Raw genomic sequence first — 20,871 nt, 5'->3', positions numbered from 1 at the left:
GGTGGGCGGATCATGAGGTCAAGAGATCGAGACCATCCTGGCCAACATGGTGAAACCCCATCTCTACTAAAAATTCAAAAATTAGCTGGGCATGGTGGCGCGCGCCTGTAGTCCCAGCTACTCGAGAGGCTGAGACAGGAGAATTGCTTGAACCCAGAAGGCAGAGGTTGCAGTGAGCTGAGATTGTGCCACTGTACTCCAGCCTGGCGCCTGGAGAGGAAGTGAGACTCTGTCTCCAAAAAAAAAAGTAAATGTAGATAATACATCACAAAAGTTAAATACCTAATGTGTGAGTTGGTGAAACACATAAAAAAGGAAAAGTGGGGTAGAAAGTATTCCTCCAAAGCAGACCCTCATGGATTTGTGCTATGAATGGAAAAAGCACAATAAAACCACAAGAGCCAGTTTTGCACACTTCTGAGAAATAATGAAGGCACTGGCAGCACGACATTATTGGCATAGACACAAAAAATAGGGAAGAGCCACACTCCCTATTTTAGTAGAGCTGTGTGGAAATGGAGTACCTTGTAAAGGCAACAGCTAGAACTTGGAGCTCATGACCTCAGAATGTGCCAACCTTTGAGCTTCTTTTCTTTCTTTTCTTTGAGAAGGAGTTTCACTTTTTGTGCAGGCTGGAGTGCAGTAACATGATCTTGGCTCACTGCAACCTCTACCTCCCGGGTCCAAATGATTCTTCTGCCTCAGCCTCCAGAGTAGCTAAGATTACAGGAACGTGCCACCACCCTGGGCTAATTTTGTATTTTTAGTAGAGACAGGATTTCATCATGTTGGCCAGACTGGTCTCGAACTCCTGATCTCAGGTGATCCACCCGCCTCAGCATCCCAAAGTGCTGAGATTATAGGCATGAGCCGCCACGCCCAGCCAGCGGGTCAAGTTTCTGAGTCTAGGCAGTAAACATCGCTATGGAGCTCAGTGACAGATCCTGGGAGGAGGGAAAGTCTGGATGCCAGGTTGTGCCAACAGCACTGTGTTTGCAACTAAATGTGAAACACAGCCTGAGATTTCCGCATGGTGGTAAGCAGGGTAGACCAACATGATAGATAGATACACTGATATGCTGGTAAATGCTGCACAATGAGCATTCTGATTGTAGTTGTAACATATGTTGGTTGATACTTCTATTAGAGTCAGACATATGTAGTTCACCAATGATGTGACTTGTTTCCCAGTTGAATACTGAAAGAATAGATCTCCAATTTTAGACTGTGTGTGGTGGCTCCCGCCTGTAATCCCAGCATTTGGGGAGGCTGAGGTGGGTGAATCACTTGAGGGCAGGAGTTCAAGACCTACCTGGCCAACACAGTGAAACTCTGTCTCTACTAAAATACAAAAATTAGCTAGGCGTGGTGGCGGGCAGCTGTAATCCCAATTACTTGGGAAGCTGAGGCACTTGAACCTGGGAGGCACAGGTTGCAAGGAGCTGAGGATGGTGCCACTGCACTCTAGCCTGGGTGACAGAGCAAGACGCCTGGGCGCTGTGTGTAGGCCACACCCTCAGGCCTAGTCTGCAGCAGTCCCGGCAGATGATGCCAAATACAGCTGCGAAGGAAAAGGTGCTGCTGATGGGGAAGACCAGCATGAGGTCGATTATCTTTGCCAATCACATTGCTCACGACACCCAACGCCTGGGAGCCACCATTGACGTGGAGCACTCCCACATCTGATTGTTGGGGAACCTGGGGCTGAACCTGCGGGATGTGGCGGTCAGGACACCTTCTTGGAAAATTACTTCACCAGCCAGCAAGACAACATCTTCCGTAACGTAGAAGTTTTGATTTACGTGTTTGACATGGAGAGCTGCAAACTGGAAAAGGACATGCATTATTACAAGTCGTGTCTGGAGGCCATCCTCCAGAACTCTCCTGAAGCCAAAATCTTCTGCCTGGTGCACAAAATGGATCTGGTTCAGGAGGATCAGCGTGACCTGATTTTTAAAGAGCGAGAGGACCTGAGGCATCTGTCTCTCCTGCTGGAGGGTGCTTGTTTTCGAACGCCCATCTGGGATGAGACGTTCTACAAAGCCTGGTCCAGCATCATCTACCAGCTGATTCCCAAAGTTCAGCAGCTGGAGATGAACCTCAGGAATTTTGCCCAAATCATCGAGGCCGATGAAGTTCTGCTGTTTGAAAGAGCTGCGTTCTTGGTTATTTCCCACTACCGGTGCAAAGAGCAGCACAACGACCACCGGTTTGGGATCAGCAACATCATCAAGCAGTTCAAGCTGAGCTGCAGTAAATTGGCCACTTCCTTCCAGAGCATGGAAGTTAGGAATTCCCACTTCGCAGCTTTCACGGATATCTTCACCTCAAACACGTAGGTGATGGTGGTCATGTCAGATCCGTCGATCCCTTCTGCGGCCACCCTGATAACATTTGCAATGCCAGGGAACACTTTGAGAAGCTGGAGGGAGTGGTTGGCCCCAAGCACAGTCTCCTTATGTGTTCAATATTCCCATATGCTCCTTCTGAAAATGCTGAAGTACCTTTTTTGTTTTTATCCTTTATTTTTAATATTCATAATGCCGTGTGCTTAAAATGGGCTTTGAAGTGTGTGCTGCTTTCTCCTTTCATCTTTCTCCCCTGCTCTCCAGTCTTTAAACACTGAATGCTACTTACTCAGCTACCCAGTAGAGCTTAAAGCTGGCCTTTCTGAGAAGTTGGTATGGTGTATCACCAAAGTACATGGTTTGTGTGTGTTCTGATTACCTGGTTATAATAGACATACACATCAAAGCCTTTACCAGTATCTTCCTGTATTCCATATCAGATTGCAAAGATGGACTGTTACTATTTTATCAGCAAGGTATTAAAATGCATTTATAAATTTAAATATATATATATAAAACCAATTTTTGTGCCTTTTCACAAAACAACAGCTATAGACATGACATACTTTTTATTTTTTCCATTTTTATTTATTTATTTATTTATTTATTTATTTTTGAGACAGTTTTGCTCTTTACCCAGGCTGGAGTGCAATGGTGCGATCTCGGCTCACCGCAACCTCTGCCTCCTGGGTTCGGGCAATTCTCCTCCCTCAGCCTTCCTGAGTAGCTGGGACTACAGGCACGCGCCACCATGTCCAGCTAATTTTTTGTATTTCTAGTAGAGACGGGGTTTCACCATGTTGACCAGGATGGTCTCTATCTCTTGACCTCCTGATCCACCCGCCTCGGCCTCCCAAAGTGCTGGGATTACAGGCGTGAGCCACCGCGCCCAACCTGACATGACATATTTTTGAAAAATTTTGAAATGTATTTTATTTCAATAGTTTTTGGTAAACAGGTAGTTTTGGTTACCTAAATGCTTTGGTGGTAATTTTTGAGTTTTGGGTGCCCCTGTCACCCAACCAGTATACACTCTACCCAATGTAGTCTTTTATCTCTCACCCCACTCCCATCCTTCCTCTGAGTCCACAAAGTCCATGATATATTTCTTTTCCCATGGCAGACATGACAAACAATGAAGAATAATCTGTATTATTACATTTTTTTCCATCTCTGTCTAGTATAAACAATCAATGAAAGAACATATTCAGCCTTAATTAAGCCTTACACCAATATTCCTGTTGTAAATCCTCTCACTGTGGCTGATTTCAAGCTATCGAAGTAAATGTAATCGGTATTATTGCACTTTATTCATCTATGTCTAGAATAAACAATCGAGGAAAGAATATATGAAGCCCTAATTAATCCTTATACTGATATTCCTGGTGTAAATACTCCCACCATGGCTGATTTCAGGCTACCTAAGTGACGTCACTGAATGTGAAGTTGATAAGATGTGCAAAAGCACACCATCACATACTATATTTCCACTACAGGGATAGAAAAAAATGTAAATAACTTCAAGAGCGTAGTGTAAGTAATGTAGTAAAATATTTAGAAAGTGATTTTGAATATTTATTACTTTTCCTTTAAAAAATTATTCTAAGTTCACACACCATAATTTTAAATAATGGCAACATTTAACAAACAGCTGTCAAAACAGCTGTCCTAAAAACTTAAGAAATGGTGCTTGCGAACCCACACATGCCAGCCAGGACACACCACTGGTACATGCCAAAGCTATATAAATGTGGGTTGTTGTTAACAATGTGACTTAATATTTACTCCCTGGCTAAGTTGCCCTGAAAGGAAAGCTTTTAAAAAAATATTTCAGTGCTTTAATTTTATTCTATTTGCTTTGATTGCAATGGGGCTTCTCTTTGAATAGCTAAGCACTGTATCTCCAAATCTCTTAGGGTGACATATATGAGCAGATAAAAATGTCAGCCATTATTTATTGATAGCTGCTAGCTTCCCTCTCAGAAAGTGACTTTTCACTGATCCTTTCCCAAAAATCTAGGAGTTTCTTATTGCATTTAGCTATGTACTAACTATAATCACTACTATATAATAGGTATTAGGTTGAGCCAGATGAAATTGCTGTTGTCTGATCATTTTTGACCTACAAAACCAGTAATTTTATATGCTCCAATCAATACTTTTGCTCTAGTCAAACTGGTAGCAACACTCCCCATCATTTGTGTGTCTGCATTCCTATGATTTTGCCCATCTAAAATAATTTTCTTCTTCCCTTCTGCTACTCAAACCTCTCTAAGACTTAACTCCCACTTTTACCTGTCCCACAAAGATATCCATGGTCATTCCTATCTTCATTAAGCAATTGTAAGCATTATCTCCCATGACCTTTTGTGATACTTTATGTGGATCACAAAATTGAACACTTAATTATAATGCTTCATATTATTTATAGTGTATCTTGCATAGTCTTGTCAATAACTAGGCACTACTTTCTCTGAGAAGAGAGACTATAACAAACTTTTTCTGTAATTTACAATGTATAATTGTGCTGAAAATGGGTATGAACTCGTATTTCAACTGACTGGGATTTAAATAACATCCTTTGAAGCTGAAGTTAATTAAAACTAGGTTATGTATGTATGTATGTATGTATGTATGTGCTTGGGCTTTGGAGTCAGGCAAATCTGGATCTATTTCCTTGCTCCGCTCTCTGTAAGCTGTATGTTTTTGGGGAAGTCACTAAATAGCTTGAAGTCCTTTTTCCTCTTTTGTCAAATGGGGTAATGGTGACTATACTACAGGGTGATTATTGGGATTATATGATGAATCTGGATTATACAGACTCTTTTCTAGAAAATACAACCAAAGGAATATATTTTTCTCAAACATTTGAGTAAAGTCAGGGAAAGGAAAGATGACCATGGTGTTTGTCTGGTTTAAGAACAAAGAGAACACAACATTATAGTTATTTTTATGATAGTATTTTTGGTTTGACTCAGCTTCCAAATCTCCCAAATTAATTCCTAAAAATGGTATGTGTGTATAGTGCATGTATATACATACATACACTGTATTAGTCTTCCCTCAAGCTGTTAATAAAGACATACCCAAGACTAGGTAATTTATAATAGAAAGAGGTCTAATTAACTCACAGTTCTACATGGCTGGGGAGGCCTCACAATCATGACAGGAGGTGAATGAGGAACAAGGCCACTTCTTACATGGCAGAAGGCAACAGAGCCTGTGCGGGGGAATGTCTATTTATAAAACCTTCAGATCTCATGAGACTTATTCTCTATCACAAGAACAGTATGGAAGAAACCACACCCATGATTCAATTATCTCCACCTGTCCCCACCTTTGATACGTGGATATTATCACAATTCAAGGTGAGATTTGGGTGGGGACACAGCCAAACCATATCATATATATACACACATATATATACATATATACACGTATATATATACATATATACACACACACACACACACACGCACACAAATACACACACATACACATATATACACCCATGCTGTTATTACCTTAAAAAAACTTTTCAATTTATTACTCTTACATCTAGAGTTGTTTGTATGGTGGTAAATGCTAGCATTTATTAGGAACTTACTATGTTTCAAGCCCTTTGCGAAATGTATTAGCTTATTTTATCCATACAATAGCAATGAAGTATTTTCAATTATCCCTACTTTACACATGAAAAAATATGTAAGCTATATTTGGAGATAGTGAGAAAAGTAACTAAATAAAGGCATAAGCAAAATTTAATGAACTATGTCTCATAGAAAGTGACTTTATAATTGTGACTAAATTTTAAGTCAGCCTTTTAAATTCTAAATATATTGCTAAAGGGCTGTTAAAAATTATTACCAATATGAGTGAAATGAGTCCAACACGAACAAGGCATAATTTCTAAAAGAGTATATATGGATGAAGAAAAATTAAGCTGAAATGCATGCTGTAATTGATCATTGCTTTTACAGATAATGGTATATAGTCATTCCTTTTTATTCCAATATTTATTGAGCACAAATGGTATATGAGGCATATTTAAATACGTTGGTTACTTCTCACTTGTGCTTGAAAGAAATTTAAATTATTGCATGAATTTTGATTAAACTGATTACAGAATTTTGAAACACAATGGAATCCAAACTAGGGCCAATGCTCATTTCCTAAATGAACATTTTATGTGCAAACAAACAGCTGCTAGAATCCAGCAGAATTTAAAACAAGCTGTTTGTAAATTTTACTGACAGCTGTTTTTGGTGATTTTTGTCAACAGAATTTTCCTGCTTTGCATCACAGCATCCTTTTATTATAGTATCCCCTCAAAGTATAACTTGCTTGCTTTAATCACGTTTACAGAGATTTATGACTTGATGCTTATTCAGTGGTAGAGCTTCTCAACACAAAATGTCAGTGAGCCTGTTATAAATTGCTTCTGGCATTCCTACTCTATCTTTTATTTGGCTGGGAGTATTTCCACCTGAAAGTGATAAATTCCTGTTATAACCACTTTATGTGCTTCAGTAATTACACTGTACAGAAAAAGGGGATTTCTACTGAGGTGTCTCCTTAAAAATAGCAAGCAATAAAAGGCAGTGGAATGGGCTGAACTCTGAAGTCTATTGAACAAAAACAATGACCAGTGAAATATCTATGTCAGACTGAATTTGATAAATGATCAGGAAGTACAGAAGATAACAAATCCTTTAAAGCAACTACTGTGGGGGTCATAGTAATGTAACTATGCCCTTAGACTAGTTACTTTTAAGCCTGTGACAGAAATTTGGCAAGCGCCCATGAGAATGGAGTTAACATCCTTTCGAAAACAGTCTTAAAACACCTAGATTCTTCTAGAGACTTGATTCTAAACTAAATGCCAAAGAGCACATAACATAGGGACTGAGTCTATATGCACTAGTCAAAGAGACTGTGGCATGCTAAAACGGTTCAGTGCAGTACACTGCAGCCAATAACTTGATCAATACATAAACACACAATTGAACTGACCAAGATACACATTAATCATGATGATATTCATGAGTGGTTTGATTCAATATAAGCAATCTCTAATACATAGCACAAAATTACTGTTTTTAATTGCTTAGGCTTTTTTTGCTCTTAAAGCAGCAGCACAATGATGTAAATAAAAGATCTTCAAGTTAATAAAACAAAATTACAAACATTTTCATTGTCATGTCCTAATATTATGCCAAAGATGGTTTTAGGAATCTGGTGGATACTTTATCTGAGATGATACTAAAAGAGATTATAACCAGTAAATAGGATTTAAGCTTCCTTTCAAGGTTATTGCATTATATTTGCATAGGAATTGCTACTGCAAGTATCTCTGTTCCAGCAGCCACAGAATAAGTGGTTCCTTGAATATGTACTCTTTCATAAGAGAATTTATAAGCAAGCATAGCTGGCTTAATGCAACTCAACAGGCTAGTCCTAAAAACGGAAAAATATGTTGTGCTCTTAGCGTGTTTTAAGCTTTAATATATGTATTAAAGTTTAGGGCAGCTCATTGCAAAGGGATGTCCATTGGTTGTGCTGCACTTCCAGTTTATGACAGTTTCATAAACTGTAATTCCTTTCTCACCACAACCCTTTGAGTGTGAGATTGACATATGTTAATCCTAAATTTACAAAAGACTACACTAAGTTCCAAGATGGGTTACACAATGGACAAAATTGCAGGAAATAGCAAGGCTAGGTTTATAATTGTTTTGCTTGACTCCAGGTCACAGTACACTTACTCACTACACCACACCAAATTTCAGAAAAAAACAGCACAAAGCATATGACTTTACCTTAACAGCATCACATAAAGTCAAGCTCAGTCAAAGGTGCAGAGCATATACCACAGTCCCAGATGCTGGGACGCTCTGCTCCATTCCAGCAACTACCATATTCAACTGCTCCTTATCAGATGTTTCAAACTGCATTTGTTTTTGGGTGGAACTACATTTCACAAAGCTTTCCTTGCAAACAAAATTTACATCTGACAAAAAGAATGCTCTCAGGAAGTTGAAATGGCCAATTCCAGTGCACAATACTGTGAAAGTCAGAGAAGAATTAACATAAAGGTAAGAATTTGTGAGTTATCTTTACACTCCTTGGGAGTAGAGTCTGGGTATTATGCATATCCCATCTGCTTCTTATATATGTTTATCTAAATGAATATGAGGAAGATTTACCTCTTCATAATATACTTCGTAATAAACACTTCATAATACAAAAGAAGAAAAAACAGCATTTTGACTGTTTTCAACAAATCATTATATAAGCCTGAAGATCAGAAAACAGATCAAGGCTGGAGATGCCTTCGTAGGGTACAGAGGGTAACTGAAACAGTCGGAGGGTTGAGGGTTAAGTGGGCATGGAGAGAGGAGGATGGGTAAATAAGACTAAAGAAAGCTTATCCATGTGCCTCGGAATCCCCCCCCCCCCGCCCCCCACCCCCCGCAGGATTAGAGTGTTACACTGGGGGAGGGAAGGATGATCTTGGGAATACTGCTTACTAGGAAGAGAATAGGAGTGAAATGGAGCAACAAGACTAAACTTTATGTACACAGGAAGTCCCTGCAAGAAAAAAATGAAAAAGAAATGATACCACTTTGCCCTTTTTTTTTTCTTTTTTTGAGATGGAGTCTCGCTCTGTCACCCAGACTAGAGTGCAGTGGCGCAATCTCGCCTCACTGTAATCTCTGCCTCCTGGGTTGAAGGGATTCTCCTCCCTCAGCCTCCCACTGGGATTACAGGCGCATGCCACCATGCCCAGCTAATTTTCGCATTTTTAGTAGAGACGGGGTTTCACCATGTTTGTCAGGCTAGTCTTAATTCCTGACCTAGCAATTTGCCCGCCTGGGCCTCCCAAAGTACTGGGATTACAGGCGTAAACCACCGCACCCGCCCGTTTAGCCCTTTTTAAAGAGAGAAAATGATGTTGTTAATGTCCTAAACCACAGCTTTACTGAGACCCTGCTGATGGCTAGATTCCCCTGCAGAACTTTTTCTCTGAGACAAGAATTCTAGGATTTTACACATTGTTGATGTACCCCATGGGAGAAGGAATTTGCCCTTGAAACTCAGGATCCAGGGTTAAGAGGAAGAGTTGTTCAAAACAAACATCTCATCTCCACTAAAAGCAAAGCACCTGCAAGCTAAGCTGTAGCAAAGCAAGGAAGATGGAATGGGAAGTTGCACATGGGAGAGTAATCTTGCTTATTTATGAGTTTAATTATGGCCACTATCAAAGAGCTGCCCCGAATGTCATGACCCTTGGGAAGAGGGAACCAGACAATGGCAGAAGAAAGGAAAATAACAGTAGAAAGAACTCATTTCATCTGCCTCATAATTAATTTAATAGCATGGCATGAATAGGCCAGTTATAACTGTTTGGTCCCAAAGTGTTTTACCAAAATGTGAAATTTTCATTTACTCTGATCACAGTTAAATTGTGCCCTAAGTATGGTGGTGCATTCCTGTAGTCCCAGCTACTTGGAAGGATGAGGCACAAGAATCACTTGAACCTGGGAGGCAGAGGTTATACTGAGATGAGACTGTGCCACTGCACTCCAGCCTGGGTGACAGAGCAAGACTCGTCTCCCTGCCCCCCCAAAAATTGTGCCCTTAGTCAAAAAATATAATTGATAAAAATGTTTAGTGTTATTCTTTAGTAAAGAAAGCACTGACAGTACTGATTGTACATAATCATCCTCAACAGTTACCATTTATTGAGTACTTATGGTGTCTGTGATTTTACATTTAATCTTATTTAATAGTCCTCTAAATCTATCTGATAAATATTATCCCCATTTTGCAGACAAGGAAACTAACACTCAGAGAGTTTAAGGCTTCGTTTAAATCACACAATTATTTAGGGAAGGTGGGATTAGAGGTGGAACAATCTGTCTCCTGAAATCCTCAACTGACTCCATTAACACCACAATATATCTCTCCAGGTTTTAGCATTTTAAGCTTTCCTCCCTTCCTTCCCTGCCTTCCCTCCCTCCGTCCCTCCCCAGTCTCTTTCTTTCTTTCTGACAGTCTCACTCTGTTGCCCAGGCTGGAGTGCAGTGATGTCATCTCAGCTCACTGCAACCTCCACCTCCTGGGTTCAAGCTATTTTCCTGCCTCAGCCTACCTACCCAGTAACTGGGATTACAGGCACACGCCACCACACCCGGATAACTTCTGTATTTTTAGTAGAGACCAGGTTTCACCATGTTGGCTAGGCTGGCCTTGAAGTCCTGACCTCAGGTGATTCACCTGCCTTGGCCTCCCAAAGTGCTGGGATTACCAGCATGAGCCATCATGCTTGACCCCTTTTAAGTTTTCTAGAATTTGATTTCTCCCAGGCTCAATAAAGAGTAAGCAATGGCTTAACAGGATTAATAAGGACTAACTTCTTAGGTGCCTCTAAGTTAAAAAAAAAAAAAAATTGGTTTGTGTGCTATCATAGTTTTAGTTAAAACATCTAATAAAGCCTTATTTTGTTGTACTCATTCTTACTAACCAACTGTGTGATTTTTGGCCAAGTCATTTAAATTATTTGAGTTTTCATAATTTAGTGGCACTACAAGGCACATTGTTCACACCTGTAATCCCAGCATTTTGGGAGGCTGAGGTGGAAGGATTGTTTGAAGCCAGGAGTTCTAGAGCAGCCTGGCCAAAATAGAGAGACCGTGCCTCTAAAAAAAAAAAAAAAAAAAATTAGCCAGGCATGGTGGAGTGTGCCTGGACAGGTCCCAGCTACTTTGGAGGTTAAGGTGGGAGGGTCACTTGACCCCAGGAGTTCACAGCTGCAGTGAGCTGAGACGGTACCACTGTACTCCAGCCTGGGCAACAGTGAAACCTTGTCTCAACCTCCCCCTCCCCCGCAAACAAAAGACCAAAAACATAATTTACTCTGGGGCTGAAGTGATCCTCCTGCCTCAGCCTCCGGAGTAGCTGGGACTACAGGCATGTGCTGAGCCTCTTCAAGTAAATTAAGATCTCCGAGCCACAACCTGCTTCCTTGGCCGGGCGCAGTGGCTCACGCCTATAATCCCAGCACTTTGGGAGGCCGAGGTGGGTGGATCACGAGGTCAAGAGATCAAGGCCATCCTGGTCAACGAGGTGAAACCCCGTCTCTACTAAAAATACAAAAATTAGCTGGGCATGGTGGCGTGTGCCTGTAATACCAGCTAAACGGGAGGGTGAGGCAGGAGATTGCTTGAACCCAGAAGGCGGAGGCTGCGGTAAGCCGAGATCGTGCCATTGCACTCCAGTCTGGGTAACAACAGCGAAACTCCGTCTCAAAAAAAAAAAAAAAAAAAAAAAAAACCTTCCTCTTTCAAAGAGCACTGTCTTAGTTGCTAGAATAAAATACTATAATCTAGGTGACTTAAGCAACAGAAATTTGTCGTATTTCTGGAGGTTAGCAGTCTGAGATTAGGGTGCCAGCAGGACTGGGTTTGGGGGAGGGCCCTCTTCTCTGTGTTCTTGCTGTGTCCTCAAGTGGTGGAGACTGAGAACTCTTTCTCTTCTTACAAGGACATTGATTCATCATGGAGGCTCTGCCCTCATAACCCCATCTAAATCTAATTACTCCCCAAAGTCGACTCCAAATACCATCACGTTGCGGTTGGAGCTTTTAACATGTGAATTTGGGGGTGACAAAAGAGATACTAATGCCCATTTCATAGGGTCCCTATAAGGCTTAAGGCAGGAATTAATATAGGAAAGTCCTTAAAGCCGGGTCTGGCTTGTAGGTAGTTCACATATTCAACAAACACTGAGCACCTACCTGGAGGCAAGCATTGCACGTGCCACATGAAGCTATATAGTAAAACGAGTCACATGCAGCCAGTCTCTGGACTTTTGGAGGTTTAGAACTAGAAGGGGACCCGGACATAATTGTATGTGTGTGTATCTTCTACACACACAGGTGATATGATGCACCTAAGAGAATCTAGTCTAGGAATTAGAAAAACCTTTAAGGAGTGATACTTGAGCTGCAATCTGAAGGATGAGGAATGGGGAAGAGTACAATTTCAGCTTCCAAAGGGAATCTCCGCAAAAGCCACGAGGCAGCAAGGTGCAGGGGCTTTTAATGACCTGGGGGAACGCCCTGTGGGGTTGGGAACCTGAGGGCCAGAGGAGGTTTTGACAAGAGGCTAGTCAAAGAGCAGCGGAAAACGTTAAAGAGTTTTAAGAAAGGAACGTGCTAACATGAGTTTTGTGTTTGGAAATGTTTTAGGCTGTTACACCGTGGTCTCGGGACTGGGTGGGACCTGGGTAGACCCTTGGATACCAGCTAGAAAACTACGGCAGGAAACCAGGTGAGCAGGAGGCAACTGGGGATGTTGTGGAGCAGAAACGGAGAGAAATGGGTGCATTGGAGACAAGTTAGGGGGGAAAAATGCAAGGACTTGGAAATTAACTCTGGGGAAGGCAGAGAGGCGTTACGGGTTGCTCTGCAGGTCTTACGTGTAAAATACGGTGATCAGTGAAAGATCCGTAGGCAGAAGCTGGGCACACTCTCTAACAAAAAAAACAGGTTTTTTCTCAATTTTAAAAGTAAACTAGATCTTTTCAGACATGACTTTGGGCTATTTTTAACTAGTTAGAATAAGATACAAACTTGCCTTATTTTTACTCGGTTACTATATACGCCACAGCTGGGGTGAGAGGGACGAAAAGGTTGCTCTCCTAGGAAAAAAGAGAGTGGTACCTTCAGTATCCCGGGCGAAGCTTTTCCAAGTTCAACAGTTATGAAAAGAGTGCTTTTTATAGGTAACACTCAACTAAAAGTTTCTGAGTTGTGCTTATTCCAACGGTTAAGTTCGGATGAGTCCTTGGAGTCGTAGCTCCAGGGAAACGGCGACTGGCTTTCTACCAGGACTTCATCCTTTCCGGCGGCCCAGGTCGGCTTCAGGCCCCGCCCGCTCTCCCGCCAACTTCAGGCTCCCGACTGCGGCCCCGCCCCTTCGGTCCGGCGGCGCGCGCTCGAGGCCCCGCCCCTGGGCCCCACCCGCCCGGCCTGCAGTTTCAGCCGTCCTGTCCCGCCCCCAGGCACCTAGGCCCCGCCCATCCGTCCCGCGGCGAGTTCTCGCGGCTCCGCCTCTAGGCCTCGCGCGCCAGGACTTTGGCAAGTTTCAGCAGTCCGGCCCCGCCCCTGGGTCCCGTGCGCCGGGACTTTGGCCAGTTTCAGCCTCTAGCCCCACCACTAGACCCCGCCCACTCAGCCAGTGGGTGGCTCTCGCGGCCCCGCCCTCAGGCCGGCCCGCCGTCGGAGAGGCGGGAAGAGCTCGGCAAGGGTCGAGTCGCTGGCCTGCAGCTTCCCTGTGGTTTCTCGAGACCTCCTTGCCTCCGGCTCTCCGAGGAGCCTTTCACACCAAGGCGGGGCGATGCCGGGGAACCCGCAGCCGAGGAACCGGCAGCCGACGGTCCGCTCCGGGAACGAGCCTTGCTCTGCGCCCGCCATGGATCCGGCCGGTGGCGGGGCGTGGGCCCACAGTCGAGCCGCGCTCGACCGCCTGGAGAAGCTGCTGCGTTGCTCGCGTTGGTAAAGACGGAGCCTCAAGGGGGTGGCTACGTGGGCACCGGTCGCCCAGTCTGGGGACGGGGGAATCTTTTCAAATCTTCTGTTTCCTCCTTCCGTTCCCGCGCTGCAGTCGGGTCGGCGTTCAGTTAGCATCTGCCCAGGGATCTAGTGTTACCAACTTTTGTCTCTCATTCACTTTCTTTCGGGGCGTCTTCCCAGCCTCCCCTTGCCCTAAATCCAACTGCAACGGTAGTTTTTGAATTTCAGCGGGCTGAAGAACCGTCTGGAGGTGTGGCTAACCAATAGTCATCCTGGCCCCGCCTCCAGAGTTTGAATCTAGGTCTGGAGTGGGGCTAAGGCTTCTGATTACCTCGCTGCTTTCCAGGAGCTATGGCGCATTCGGCTGCCAGGCCGACCCGGAGACCCTCTAAATTAGAAGCAGCTGCCGCTCTAAGTTAAATTGGCCTTTTTGATATTTTCTCCATGCCATCTTTTTCTGGTGGGATAGGATGGAGTATCGGGAACCCACCTTAGGTATAGATTGGAAATGGCAGAAATTTCTCGTTTCCTTAGTTTGCATCATGTCTGATGTCGCAGCTTTTAGTGATGCTGTTTATACTGTTTTCCTTCCTTTTGTCATACTGTGGGAGTCCTCTAAGTACTCAAAGGCTTTGTATCACTTTTCGTTTCTTCTAAAAAGCATATTTATTGAGCACTTGCTGTGTGTACAGCTAAGTTTCTGTATGAAGATCACTGGCAGGTTTTCTTTGTAAGAGTCACAAGCATATTTCTTTTTTGGACTTTTTTTTTTCCCTTTAATTTCTAACTTGCAGAACTTAAGTTACTTAGTTGCACAAAGTATAAGCAATACAACTTTTTCTTTAATAACGGAAAGGACTTAAATGTCAAGAGTTTTGCACTTATATTTTACAAAGACTTTTAATGTCTGTGACAAAATGACATTGCACTTGTTAGAAAAGTGACACTTTTGCTAGAGTGAGTACATGAAGACATTGAGTTGTGTGTTTGTTTTGCTGTAGCACATGGGTCGTCTGAGAATAGGAAATTTAAAACTGGCACTGCTAGTTGCAATAACAGAAGCATTATAGTTCACACCTTAATAGTCCAACGGAAGTTAGACATTCTGTTGGCACATGTTTATATAGAAGCATAGGGCTTCACTTAGACTGTAGAGTCAGAATACCAGAATTCAAGTTCTAGCTTTGACACTATTGAATAGGCCAAGTTATTCCTCTCGCTAAGCCTCATTTCCTACATATGAGTAATACTAAAGATTGGCTCACTCTCTTGTGAGGATTCATTAATAATGATAAATTTGTTGAGCACCCATGTTGGGGATTTGTTAGTGAACAAAGCAGACAATAAATCCCAGCCGTTAGGGAGCTACATGAAAGAAACTAAGAGAAATTTTATATGTATGTGAAGTGTTGAGTTTGGTGGTTGTGATAGAATAAATCATAAATAAGTAGGTGTCTTAATCCAAAAGAATGTGGTGTTTGCTTGCTACATGTTTTGGGAGAGACAAAATAGTTAATACATATGAGTAATCTATATGTTGTCCCTTTTATTCCTTACTAAATATTTTTCCAGTTTCTAACTGCAGTGGACAGTAAGAACCAAAGGAATGTAAGTAGACATCAGTAACTAGGCCCAGACTTTTAACATGGCTCACCCATTTGATTGGAGGATGCTATTGAATGCCATTGCACTCCTATGATTTTTTTTTTTTTGATTACTTTGTATCTGAACCTCTATGGTTGAACTAAATCTTAACTCTTAGAATGCATGTTTTCACCTAGGGGTCTGCAGATTTTTTCAATAAAGGGTTGGATAATATTTTACACTATGCTGCCCACAAAGAGTTTTTGTTCTTGTTATTTTACTTCTCTTAAAATTTATATAAAAACCATTCTTTCCTAAAGGGCTATACAAAAACAGGCTGCTGCCTTGCCCACAGGTGATAGTTGCTAAACTGTCGATAAAATATTAATAAACTTAATGTCTTAAGTTTAAAAGTCCTTTTTGGTATACAATTTTATATCACATGGGCTTTTTTTTTTTTTGAGACAATGTCTCACTCTGTCACCCAGGCTGTAGTGCAGTGGTACAATTTCAGCTCACTACAACCTCTGCCCCCAGGTTCAAGCAATTCTCTTGCCTCAGCCTCTAGAGTAGCTGGGACTACAGGTACATGCCACCATGCCTAGCTAATTTTTCTAATTTTACTAGAGTTGGGGGTTTTACCATGTTGGCCAGGCTGGTCTCGAACTCCTGACCTCAAGTGATCAGCCCACTTGGGCCTCACAAAGTGCTGGGATTACAGGTGTGATCCACCATGCCTGGCCTTTACATGGCTTTAATATTTAGAAATGATTTTGCTTTCCTCTCTTAATGTCTCTGCAACTTTGGCACTATCCATAGTGAAAAGAGCATGGTCAGCTACACCTTACCCAAGGTGAAAAAACATTCTTCCTACCTCTGCCTTTGCCCTGGTAGGCTCCTGACATTTCTGGCAAGGAGCAACTCAGAATGGTATGCTTCTTACATTTGCTACCCTCCATTCAAAGCCGCGTCTTATTATTTGAAGTTATATCAGTATGTCCTTTTACAGAGTTTCAGAGTTCAACCCAGTGGGCTAGTGATTACCCGGATTACCCTCACATTCAGCTTGCAGCTGTCATCTGTCTTGTGTTGCTCATGAATCTATTTTGCAGCATGCATTACTTTCTGGTGAGGGTGAATTGCTATGGAACAGGGCACCCTTTCTTGACCTTTAACGTGAATGTGGCTTCAAGGTGAAGCTGATGAAAGTGTTCAGGAGGCCAGATGTGACATTTGTGTTAGGACCAAGCCTCACAACCAGACTTAAGCTATTTAAGGATTTGGAAAAATGAGCCAGGAAGGCCATATCATTTGAGAGGCTGGAAGAAAAGTAATAATGTGTTCCTAAAGGAAGCAGGAAATTATAATAGGAGCTACAGTGTAGAAGCCCCAGGTGTCATATGACATTGTGAATTAATTAGGTACCTCTTGGCATATTTTTGAGGATAAGAGTGGGATTAGACATCTATGACAATTGTAACTTGAGCCATTTTAATCAACTTTTAATGAAAAGTTAGAAAATAATCTTTTAACCTTTTGATAGGTGATTTTATTTTTCTGAATTAACTTCTTGTTTAGGAGGTGATTAAGTTTAATTTTGTATTCTCTCATACTTTGGAGGCGGCATAGTGTAGATGTTAAGAGCATGAAATTTGGAGTCACATTCCCAGGCTTAAAATTCTGGCTCCGTTATTTAGGTTAGGTTATTTTAGCTTTTTATGCTTCCTTGTCTTCATCTGCAAAATAAATGAGTTGATATTCATAAGATACCTGGAGCAGTGTTTGTTATATAGTGAATACTACATGAATAAAATTTGTAAAATAAAGGATAGGTTTTCTGAATCCAGGTTTAGCTTTTACCTTTCTTCATGAGTTTTGAATGTTCAGAGGCATTCTCACAGGGCAGTGATCCCCAAATGCAATGATTGCTCCCTGGCTCTGGTTATTTATTAGAATAACAAGAAATCACTGAGACACTGTGTAAGGGGTTATAAGGTGGTGCATTTTCTACTTCTACCTTTAAGGAGTGTGTGCTTAATTATAAGGGATAAAATATACACACAGTTCAGGTAAATTGTCATGCAGGTTGACATTGTGCTGATGATAAGATACTTGGGTGGGGCCAGTGGAAGGAAGCTTCATGCATGGGCTTTTGAATTGAGATGTGAACAGATTTTTAAAATGGAGCCAGGTGTGGGGTTGTAGGTGTTTATTAGCAAATAATAGTATTCTAAAAAGAAGTACAGGATAAAGGGGGGCTGGGTCAGGTGGGCAGAGTTAAGACAGGGTCAAAGACAGTCTGTAAGATGAGGAACATGGGCTCACTGGTTTGTAAAGCTCCCTCCAGTTTGCAGATGTCATTATTATTTGTATCCACTGAAGTTTAACATACATACAGAAAAGGCACAAATCATTGGTGTTCAGCTTACATCATATCCTCCAAATTAGAATTTATTTGTGAGATTTATTTATGGAGTATTTTGGTTGATGCCTGGCTCCTTCAATTATGCTAAACATTTAGTAAATCTTCACATTTTTAGCCACAGTGCCAGACACATAGTTTGTTAGTGTTTGTTAAATTAATGTATGAAAGAACTTAAGGTAGGACCACATTTGAAGGGCCTTTGCAAGTGGTAATACCAGAAATACCTAGTTAATTTACATGAATCACTAAGAATCCCCTATAGGTTCCATGTCATTATCCATATACTTTACTTGTTAAACACTTTATTCCTCTAAAGATAAACACAAGAAAAATTGTTTAATTGGCTTGGTTTAAGCCTGCACATTTTGATGTTCAACATGTTGGTCCACAAGTTAAAAATACCTTGAGGATTCTTTAAAATGTAAGAGCATTGTGGGAGCTGTCTTTCCTAATATTAAGTACCTGTGATAGCTCATGGAAACATAGGAGAGCCATTCTGTTAAGAAATAGATCTGCCTCATTATTATAATCTCAGATGAATTTACTTTCCTTTTTTTTTTCAAAGAATATTTTATATCAATAGGAACTTCTTTAAAAAAATTGTTCTCACTACTTAGTTCTTCCCTAAGTTATCCTCTGACAACACTGATCTTTCTAAATCAACTACATGTAAAGTTACAGAAGTATGACTGTAGATCAGGAAAAAGCAGAGCAGCTGAATTTTCAAGGAACAGAAATCCAGTTACCATGCAAATATCTTTTCTTATTTGTATGGATTTTTTCTATGTAACATCTATGTATATCAAACAGAAAATAGGGTGAGGATAAATGGAATTGTTAATACAAATGCATTTTTGCATATAGGCTTCCACTTGGTTCATTCACTAAGAACTTACTGAAATTCTGCAGTTCACATAGCACCATGCTAGGTAGGTAATGGTGGGTTGGGGAGCTCAGTAAAAATGAAAGTTAAGATCTCTTGTCTGTAGAGCTGCAGTCTAGTTGGAACCAAGAAAAATAGAAAATCAGGAAGTTAAAATACAGCTGCTCCTGGACTTAAGATGGGGTTACATCTGGATCAACCCATTGTTAGTTAAAAATAATGTATGTTGAAAATACACTTAATATACCTAACCCACCAACATCATAGCGTAGCCTAGCCTACCTTACACATGCTCAGAACACTAACATTAGCCCAGTTGGGCTAAATCATCTAACACAAAGCCTGTTTTATAATAAAGTGTTTAATATCTCATGTAAATTATTGAATACCATACTGAAGGTGAAAAACAGAATGGCTTCCTGCTGTGGCTCAGCATTGTACTGCATATTGCTAGCCTGGGAAAAGATCAAAGTTCGAAGTGTGATTTCTATTGAATGTGTGTTACTTTTGCAGAATAATAAAACTGAAAAATTATAAGTCGAACCATTGTAAGTCAGGGATCATCTATACAAAATATTTAATTTTCAAGCCAGGGCAACATGGCAAAACCCCACCTCTAAAAAATTAGGCCCTTGTGGTGCTATGCACCTGTAGTTTCACCTGTGTGGGAGGCTGAGGTGGGATGATTGCTTCAGCTCAGGAGTTCATATCTCAGTGAGCTGTGATTGTGCCACTGCACTCCAGCCTGGGTGACAGAGCAAGATCTTGTCTCAAAACACAAAAACAATCTTCCCCCCACTCCCGGCCAAATACTTGGTTTTCAACATTGAATACTAGAGCCCCAACTAGATCCTGTCTCTCTGTAACTTCAGAGCATGTTGCACATCTCTTAAATCATATTAATTTGGTTTATATAATTAATCGACCAGATTATAAGTCCCTTAGAAAAGAGTGGAACACGGTCAACTTTGTTCTTTAGATGTTACATGGCATGGATTTTGCAGAAGTGATGGCGTGGAGACTAAAATCCAAGAATTCCTATGCTAACTGGCTTAGTATCATGTTTATTATATCATCCTGAACAGCGTTTGGATAATGGCTTGAGTAGATGTTGGAGAGAAGGGGCTGTATTCCAGGCTGGGGAGCATGACCTGCGTGAAGTCGTGGGATTGGAGTTGTACATAGGCAATTTTAGCTGTAGCAGATACTGGCCTGACTACAGCACAGTTTTTGTTGAGGAGCAATGAGAGAAAAGGTGGTGTGGCTTAGGTGTTACAGATTGTGAAGAACTTTTCAATATTAATTTTCTTTTTAAATGGTAAACAGTGTGTGAAAAGGATTAAAATAACACGGTATATGGCCATTCAATATTTGTTAAATGAACGACAGGAAAGTGAATTCTCTTCTTCAGCAAATCGTAATTAATGTCTTGTGTATCCTTTAAGAGGTTCTGGCCGGGCGCAGTGGCTCAAGCCTGTAATCCCAGCACTTTGGGAGGCCTAGGCGGGTGGATCACGAGGTCAAGAGATCGAGACCATCCTGGTCAACATGGTGAAACCCTGTCTCTACTAAAAATACAAAAAATTAGCTGGGCATGGTGGCACGTGCCTGTAATCCCAGCTACTCAGGAGGCTGAGGCAGGAGAATTGCCTGAACCCTGGAGGCAGAGGCTGCGGTGAACCGAGATCGCGCCATTGCACTCCAGACTGGGTAACAAGAGTGAAACTCCGTCTCAAAAAAGAAAAAAAAAAAAAGAGGTTCTATGTTCATAAAAGCATTGTACTGCCTCAGATGAGCAGATATGAAACATCATGTAGTTGTTGCATGATTCATTTAACCATTTCCTTATTGGTAAAAAGTGAGGTCGTTTGTGGTCTTTTGCTGTAACAAGCAGTGCTGGAGTGATACTGATGCCGTTTTTTTACATTTAAAATGTCTTTGAATAAAGTTGTTGACAGAGTCCATAGGACAGACTATTAATGAAACCATTCTTTGCTTCATCCTTCATCACCTCTGAATCCTATGCTCCAGAAACATCTTTCATCTTTTTTCT

General features: G+C 41.4%; 1 protein-coding gene, 1 long non-coding RNA gene and 1 pseudogene across 3 annotated transcripts in view; 2 read left to right on the top strand and 1 right to left on the bottom strand.

The window, feature by feature from the left end:
- The window catches only part of LOC118154661 (uncharacterized), a 28,275-nt gene extending 14,959 nt beyond the window's left edge, over positions 1-13,316 (bottom strand). The window contains exon 1 of the long non-coding RNA XR_004744843.3: positions 13,075-13,316. This is a non-coding gene — a long non-coding RNA (uncharacterized LOC118154661). The remainder of the gene's footprint in view (positions 1-13,074) is intronic.
- LOC144576774 (ras-related GTP-binding protein A-like) lies at positions 1,546-2,626 on the top strand (annotated as a pseudogene).
- Positions 13,317-13,637: 321 nt separating the features above from the next.
- The window catches only part of BARD1 (BRCA1 associated RING domain 1), a 90,040-nt gene continuing 82,806 nt past the window's right edge, over positions 13,638-20,871 (top strand). For both annotated transcript variants that reach the window (XM_078329174.1, XM_008999430.4), the window contains exon 1: positions 13,638-13,908. Coding sequence is in view for 1 of the 2 variants with exons in the window: in XM_008999430.4 (XP_008997678.3) it covers positions 13,751-13,908 (158 nt within the window). In the remaining variant the exon portion in view is untranslated. The remainder of the gene's footprint in view (positions 13,909-20,871) is intronic.

This window comes from Callithrix jacchus, chromosome 6, assembly GCF_049354715.1.
Source record: "Callithrix jacchus isolate 240 chromosome 6, calJac240_pri, whole genome shotgun sequence".
NCBI lineage: Eukaryota > Metazoa > Chordata > Mammalia > Primates > Cebidae > Callithrix > Callithrix jacchus.
The sequence above is the reverse complement of the archived record's forward strand: the minus strand, read 5'-3'. Positions and strand labels throughout refer to the sequence as shown.